Below are 8,547 nucleotides of genomic sequence, written 5' to 3'. Positions count from 1 at the left end.
CACATACATCTATGTACATGTATCAAAATTAATAAACATATATCATAGAACAAATATGTACCTCTTTTTATGTATGCACATACATACCTAGGTAATTAAGTATCTATATATGGGAGCATATATTATACAATGTGAGAACCTGATGGATTCATACAATTTAAAGATTACTATCAAAGACAAGATCGAAAGAGGTAAACTTCTATGGTATGAAAATTTCTAAGCACAACAACGTTAAGAAAAATTTCTAGAATCTCTACTACATGATAGATTCAACACCAAGCATGATAGCAAGACACTTTTAAAATTCTCAGACACAACTTTTCTTTCATAGACCAAATACGTATTAGCATATTCTCCAGCATAGTCCTATATATGCAAGCAAATAAAACCAACATTCCCACCCCAAACTAGAGTTGAAAGTATAAAAACTATCACACATAATTTGGCAATATTTCAGAAGCAATACAGAAGCTTTTCAATTAACTTTTCAAGGTAATTATCTTCTAAGGTAGATCCGGTTGAGATTAACCCTGATCTGATGGCCCAACTCTATTTACAGGCAACATCTCTGCCCTTCTCAATTGTCAATTCCCCTCATTCTCCTCTCCTCTCTTTCTTTTCTCCTTATTCTAACCTTGAAACCAATTTTCCAAGTCCCAACAAAACACTTCCCCTGAGTCAAAAGAAAATCCAAACATCCAAAATGAAGCCATAGCGAAAAGATAAGAATCCAATGTTATAGTACCATATACAAAGCTGATGCTACACTATCACATAATACAATATAAATCTATGGTACAAAAATGAACATACCATATTACTAAGTGTAGCAATACTCATAAATAATCAAGATACTAAAATCCAAAGGTCTTATAAAGAATACGAGCAAAGTACACAACTTTCGGAAAGTTCACAAAACCAGGTTCTGGTTTGGGCATTATAATTAAAGATTTATGGTATTGCTAAATTATAAATTTTAGATCACTTTCTAAGTTTCAATTTATTGAGAATATATATATATATATATATATATATAACATTTTGACCAAGAGATAACCAAGTTAAAAAACGACTAAATTCATACTGTTTGAGTTATTTTGTTTTTAAAAGTAATTATTATTAAGGTAATGTTGATTTTTCACTTGGATGAAATCTCAAAGGGATGATTTTGGATAAATTAAATGCATGAGTAATTCCGTAATGGCTAAATTATGAAAGCCACTCTCAAATTTCAATCTATTGGGAACATTGTTTATTTATACCTCAAAGATATGTATGGTCGGGTGATAAGTGTATGGGGTTCAAAAATTTGTTTTAAAAAAAAAAATTTAGATTGGAGGGAAAACTTTTATATAAGCCCTTATCATAACTAGTTTGACTTAATTAGTAATACTAAAAATAAATATTCTCGCATTAAAATTTTAATTTTTTAAATTATAATAATAAATTTAAAAATTAATTACTAATTAACTATATATATTTAAAAAAAAATAAAAAGAATAATATTCATGCCTTATTATTTGGTTAGGAAAACAGTACCTATCCTCCAATCAAACATACAGAAATTTTATTATATCTAAAACATTTCATTTTTTATTTCATTATTTTTAAATTTATTTAAAAAGTTAAATATTAACTATTTTACCTGTATCTCTCTCATATCTCTCATTGCACTTGTGAACTAGCCTTAATTCTCAAATAATTCACCATGACACATGCAAGTTCATGTGTGATTGACCGAGTTTTCTAAGACTTTAATGAACTCATGCGAGGCTGTAGGAGTTCAACCTTGGGCCGATAAGTCCCAACAAAATCGCTGAGATCAACACAAGCTTAGCGTGGCCTCTCACCGGCCCTAACCTCAATTGAGCTTGTAGAGATACACGTGTAAGCTTCTAAGTTTAACCAAACCTATTTGTGTGAACTATTTAAATGTACTAGTCTTTTGGTAATTATTTCTTGTATAAAAGCTGAGATGCACTAATATATATATATATATATATATATATATCTTCTCGAACAAAGGCTAGCAAATTTTTATCAACAGTGAGGAATGATAGATTCAAGTTCTCTTGAAAAAGGTCTTTTAATAGTTATTATTATATTCAATTCAGAGTAATGACCAAGAAACTTCATCAAATGTCAAAATAAATTAGAATCAAATAAAAAATTAAGGGGAATAAGTTGAGGGTGACTCACACAATATTACCTTTAAATCTAATAGGTGAAAATTTCAAAATAGTCTCTCTATGTTACTTTTTTCATTTTTTTAGTCCTTTTAATATAAAATTCGCTATGTTGGTCTTCGTATTTGCACATTTCCGTTTTTTTTAGTAGCGTTAGCTGGAGGGACCAAAAAAGACGAAAATGTGCAAATACCATAACTGAAAAAACGAATCCGTCAGCTTAGGGACCAAAATGATAAAAATGTGCAAATACAAAAATTAAAAGAACAGATTTTATATTAGAGGAACTAAAAGAGCGAAAAACACAAAATAGAGGGATCATTTTGATATTTTAACCAATCTAATATGGTAAGTGTTTCTTTTTCCAAACTATTAATTTTATAAGTTGTTAAAAATTTATTTTTAACTTAAGTATTATATTCCCTTCATGTAATATATATATATATATATATTTTAACTCCCTCATTATTTTTTTTATTATGTTTTTATTAAAACCATGAGAGTCCTACCTATGTCAATTTTTCAATATGGAGAAGATGCATAAATTAAATTTTTAAAATTAGAATACATATTATATATATATATATATATATATATATATTTTCATTGCACTAAAGAGTTTTGCTTAGTCAAGAATCAATCAACTAATTTCATAGTCAAAAGAAAAGAAGAAGAGTTCCAAGAATTGTCTAGAATTAATTATCTTTCATTGGAATAAGATTATGTTTTATTTATTATTTATAAGAAAAGGATAAAGATAAAAATTATTTTTTAAATAAGAGGGATTTGTGGGCCATTTAATTTTTCAGTGAAAAAACAAACTTAAAAGCATTAAATAAGTTACAAAGGTTTGTAGGTTTTTTCCCTATACATAAATCATATTAATTAAAAAAAATAAAAATAAAAATTCGAGGATTTTCGTTTAAGATTCTAAGTTAAATCAAACATATATATTTGTGTGAACTTTTAAATGTACTATATTATTATTATTATTATTATTATTATTATTATTTTGTAGCTATTCTTGTATAAAAGGTAAGATGCAGTATATATATATATATATATATATATACTTCTCAAACAAAGGCTAGCAACTTATTGTTTGATAGTTATTTTTTTTCTGAATAGTGTGGAATGGTATATTTGAGTTCTTTAGAGAAGAATTGGTCTTTCAATATTTATTATTTAATTCAGAGTAATTACCAAGAAACTTCATCAAAAGTCAGATGACTTAGAATCAAATAGACAATTAAGGGGAGTGAGTTGAGCGTGACTCACACAATGCTACCTTTAAATCTAACGGACCCTAAGTGTTTCTTTTCTCAAACTATTATTTATATCAATTCTCAAAAACTTATTTTTGACATAAGTATTATATTTCCATTACATATATTAAGTAAACTCTTTAATTATTTAGTTTATTATGTTTTTTTTTTAAACCATGAGAGTCATACCTATATCCATTTTCCATTATGGATAAGATACATAAATTAAATTTTTAAAATTGCAATACACATCTTTTCTTTAATAATTCATTGCATTAATTAAAGAGTTTTGCTTGGTCGAGAATCAATCAATTTAATTCATAGTCAAATTAAAAGAAAATTAATTATAAGAATATCTAAAATTAATTATCCTGCATTGAAATGAGACCGTGATTCATTCATTTGTTTATTCATTTATTTATTTATTTATAAATATGGACAAATTGCATAAAGGAATTCTCAATACTTCAGTTGAGGGAAATGAATACCAATTTTGCTATTGTTAAGGTGGTTTAGTGATTTATGTATAGGATTCTAAAAATATAACATAATAAATATAATAATAAAACATTATTCAAATAAATTATTAAAATTTGTTCCCCATAAAAAAAAATATATAATATATTGTGATTTTTTAAGTTATGATTAAGTATGTTTACATACTTTCAGAAATAGTAATTCCTTTCCTAAATCTTAAAATGGGCTTGGAATATAAGTGCTTGTGGGAGTAAAATAAAAATAAAAAACTAATTAAAAGATCTTGACAAGTAATGATATATATATATATATAATAATCATAATAATATACAAGTGCTTACGGGGCCAAATATAAAACAACTTCAATGTATAATTAAAAAAAATCATTTATTACTGTTTTTAGACGGACAAAAATACACTCAAAAGAGATTATACTTAAATAATTAATTGCGGGATAAACACTATAACAAGCATTTTATAAATTCTATATGCTATTGAAAATAATAGTAGTTTTAAGTACTACACTAATAACAAATTGCTTAAAAAATTCTTTAAAATATATATGAGAAATAATGACCAATGTACATTTGTATACATATACACGCAAATTAAAAAAATTATAATTTAAATTTTTTTTGTTAATTTAGTTTAAATAAAATCTTCCATCTTCTTCTGAAGCAGAGAAAGAGAAATAAAATACCAACTCTACCGTTCGGAAAAGCAAAGCCGTAATTTTTATTTCTTCAATCATTTTAATTAATTAATTAATTAATTAACAAATAAATATAAAGTGGGCCCAAAAAATATGAATGGCTTACAAGGGAAGTGCCTTGGTGAGCAAGTATTTGCAAGACCCAGATATTAATAGAAACAAAGATATTATTTAACTTGTCTTCTTCTTCTTCTGCTCTTCTGTCTTCTCAGAGACTCTCATCAAACTGTCTTCAAGAATGGCAGACAATCCAACGTTCAAAAACTTGCCCCCAGGCTATAGGTTCCACCCCACAGATGAAGAACTCATCACCCACTACCTCTCAAATAAGGCCATGAATCCATCCTTAACTTCAAGAGCTATCCCAGATGTGAATTTCAACAAGTGTGAACCATGGGATCTACCAAGTATATATATATATATATATATATCAACTCTTCTCTCTACTTTGCTTATATTAATTTTCATGTTATTATATATAGCTTATATATATATATATATTGATATGTTACTGTTTTAATAATATTATTACAGGCAAGGCAATGGTAGAAGAGAAAGAGAAAGAGACGGAGTTTTATTTCTTTTGCCAAAGAGACAGGAAGTACCCAACTGGTATGAGAACTAATAGAGCTACTGAATCTGGTTACTGGAAAGCAACTGGAAAAGACAGAGAAATCTTCAAAGATGGCAAGTTGTTGGTTGGAATGAAGAAAACCCTTGTTTTCTATCTTGGCAGAGCTCCTAAAGGCCACAAGACCAATTGGATCATGCATGAGTACCGACTTCAACAATCAAAAGTATATATATATATATAAATATATCTTTCTTTCTATATATATATATATGTGTGTGTGTGTGTTATATTATCTTGATTTTTTTTTTCTGTATGTTTTGTAGTGTGCATGGGTTGTATGTAGAGTATATAAGAAGAAGAAAGAGAGTGAAAAGAGTGTGAATTCATCAGAGAAGAGTAATACAGAAGAGGAGGAACAGAGTTTACAGCAGGAAAAGATACATGCAAATCAAACAAGTTGCAGTTTGAAGAACTTTGGATACTTGCACCAAAATGAATTGCAGCAATCTCCAGTTCAATCTATAGTTACTACTGCATTGCAAGATGGAGTGGTTAATCCTGAAGGAAACACTAGGATTTCATCAGCTAACAGTGGCTATAATAATCTCCAACCTTTGGAAAATTATCTTCATTGTTCTTATGAAGATTTGAAGAACATTTACAGCTGGAACTGATCATGAGTTAGGTATACATACTTTGAATTATTTATAAATTCATATATATGTAATATATATATATATATATATAGGTGTCATTTTTCATGAACTTATTGGTTTCATATCAAATTTGTGGGGTTTTGTTTTTCATACGCTATGATTTTTGTACTTCATATTTTAGGTTATGAGTTGGAGCTGTTTATAGGTTAAGTTTTGGTGTTATTGTTGCATCTGTATTATTTTTTTCTTTTGGTTTTAATGATGTACTTGGTACAATGTATGATTTATTGCTGATGATGTGATTACAATGTATGAGTCACAAGTTTATCATTAAAGTTTTGTTAGAGAGACCCTTAAAATTCGTATCAATATTTTTTTTAATAAATAGGAGACAATCGCCCAAAATTTAAGAGAAATCAGGAGATGTATGGATGTGAAACAAGCTTAACAAACACATGTGTCCTTACTTTACATGGACTTTAGGGTTTGATTTCGAGTGTTTTTCGAAATAAATACCATATGCAAATGACCTAGTACCAATAGGTCAAAAGATTGTTAATAACTCATATTTTCGTAGTTTTTTTAATAGTGAAAATGTATTGCAATAATTTTATTGTCTTTGTATTATGTTTTTTCATGAATTAAACTAATGAAAAAAAACTTCATAGACAAACATATGTTAATCATCTCCGTAGTAGTAAAGTTGGTATTTCATTTTCTAATCGGTTTTGTAATATTAAGAGAACTATATACGCACCAAAGGAAAAATATTTGATAATCTTTGTGATGATGAATTATTCACATCTTATGTAACTTAATAATGCTTGCATTCTTTTCAAATGATGTAAATTTCTATATATATATATAATCCATGATATGAGGTTCTTGTAATATCATGCATTAAATCAAGGAAAAGAGAATAATTCAATGCCTTATTTCTAGAACGGAAACAGTGCACTGCTACTACAATTGGCAGCTAATAAAACTTTGGATGCTTTTCTAATGTGTTGTCTCTTTTTCCATTGTTTTTTCATTATTCAACGGATGACTAATTTTTGTTGAAATCACATTATTTATTCTCATTTGTACAAATATCAGTTTGAAAAAAAAAAGCATATATAATAATGTTAAAAAAATATTGGTCTGAATATATAATGCACGTCTTTATTATTCTCGATCTTGAGATTTTTTTGCTGATTATCATATATTTTAGTAAGTTTTTATGATCTAAATTTGCTTATATTTTTATTTATTCATTAAATATATATTATTTCGATCTTGATATGATTAATTTTTTTTTTAAAAAAAAAGACTTTTTTTCAACTTTTCTAAATTGGATGAAAATAAATAAGTAATGGCTTGATTTTTATTATTGACTTCCATTGTGAAGTCATATAAACAAATAAAACAAAATTTAAACTAATTCTAAAATGCAACAAAAGGGCCAAAACCATGAAAACAACAAATCATAATGTAAGGAAAGTATTTATATTTATAATAAACAAAAATTATTTGAACCAAATATGAGTTTAATTAAAATATTATTTTATTATTTTTCATTTATTTATTAATTTATTTTGATAGAACATAAGCAAACCATATTAAGGGCTTGGATAAATGTAAAATTAACATTTTAACACACATGTGTCCTGACTATATCTGAGCTAATATTTAAATCTATTTCCTCGATAATAATATAAACATCTTATATAAAAAAATTCGATGGTAATAGACCAATAATCACTGGTATTTTGCTTTTACATTGAAAGTTCCTCTTCAACCTTATCTTCAATTTTCTCCTTGTTGTAGAAAGAGATGCTTTCCATGATGTGAACTCCCAAAACCATGGACCAGTAGTTATTTTTCAAAAGGCCCTCGCCTCGCATGGCGTTCATATAATAATTATATTTCAAAAGAGAAAGAGCCCTTTTCAACATTAAACTAATTTGTTGAACCTATCCATTTGTAATTAAGTTTTACCAAAGTTATTTTTAATAAATAAATAAATGACATAATAATTCAACAAAGTGAATTCAACAAAGTGGTTTCAATGCATGATGCCGACATCAGGCACATGAAAGGAAAATCATTTTTAAAATAAAGTAGCTATATTTTATGTCGAAACTTCATTATTTTATCTTCAATTTACCTTTAGCTTAAAAACTAAAATTTTGCATTTAGTTACATTTTAGCTATGTTAATTATAATCAATGTAAATCAAACATATTATATAAGCTCGATTCAATAAAAAACTTAAGCTCATCAAATTACAAACATAAATTTATTTATGCAAATTTTTATTTATCAAGTTAATTGATATTAATCTATAATAATAATAATAGTTTTATAGATACATAAGAATTATGAAATTTAAATGATGAATTTATCTTTAAATTGGTGCCATCTGTTATATGCAAATAGAATCTTATGCCTATAAATTATAAATTATAAAAGAAAAATAATTACGCAATATGAAGCAGCTCTCATTGAATATAAAACCAAAAAGAATAATAATAGACTATTTAAAAATAATTATCAAGGGCCACAAAATAGAAAATATTTTTTAAAAAACTATAATAGTAACAATTAGCTAGAAAAAATCATGACAGTATGTTTATATTGCAACAAAGTCAAAAGTCTGGGTTTCAAATTGTCTAAATTTGTAAAGTGTGACAAT

General features: G+C 26.5%; 1 protein-coding gene across 1 annotated transcript; it reads left to right on the top strand.

Annotated features, from left to right (window-relative positions):
• Nucleotides 1-4,843: 4,843 nt before the first annotated feature.
• Nucleotides 4,844-6,187, top strand: LOC120269195 (NAC domain-containing protein 92-like). The gene is made up of 3 exons (XM_039276525.1): nucleotides 4,844-5,047; nucleotides 5,175-5,437; nucleotides 5,538-6,187. Exons 1-3 carry the CDS (start codon nucleotides 4,879-4,881, stop codon nucleotides 5,886-5,888), a joined length of 783 nt encoding a protein of 260 aa, XP_039132459.1. The 5' UTR covers nucleotides 4,844-4,878; the 3' UTR covers nucleotides 5,889-6,187.
• Nucleotides 6,188-8,547: the final 2,360 nt, after the last annotated feature.

Source organism: Dioscorea cayenensis, chromosome 9 (genome assembly GCF_009730915.1).
Source record: "Dioscorea cayenensis subsp. rotundata cultivar TDr96_F1 chromosome 9, TDr96_F1_v2_PseudoChromosome.rev07_lg8_w22 25.fasta, whole genome shotgun sequence".
In the NCBI taxonomy this organism is placed as follows: domain Eukaryota; kingdom Viridiplantae; phylum Streptophyta; class Magnoliopsida; order Dioscoreales; family Dioscoreaceae; genus Dioscorea; species Dioscorea cayenensis.
Note: the sequence above shows the minus strand (reverse complement) of the source record. Positions and strands in the feature narration are given on the sequence as shown.

What these genes read in the sequence shown, in the direction of transcription:
- LOC120269195 (XM_039276525.1), top strand. Translation starts at nt 4,879, where the DNA reads ATGGCAGACAATCCAACGTTCAAAAACTTGCCCCCAGGCTATAGGTTC. An exon ending in TGAACCATGGGATCTACCAA is followed by an intron (nt 5,048 to 5,174) that starts GTATATATATAT and finishes ATATTATTACAG; the next exon opens with GCAAGGCAATGGTAGAAGAG. An exon ending in ACCGACTTCAACAATCAAAA is followed by an intron (nt 5,438 to 5,537) that starts GTATATATATAT and finishes TATGTTTTGTAG; the next exon opens with TGTGCATGGGTTGTATGTAG.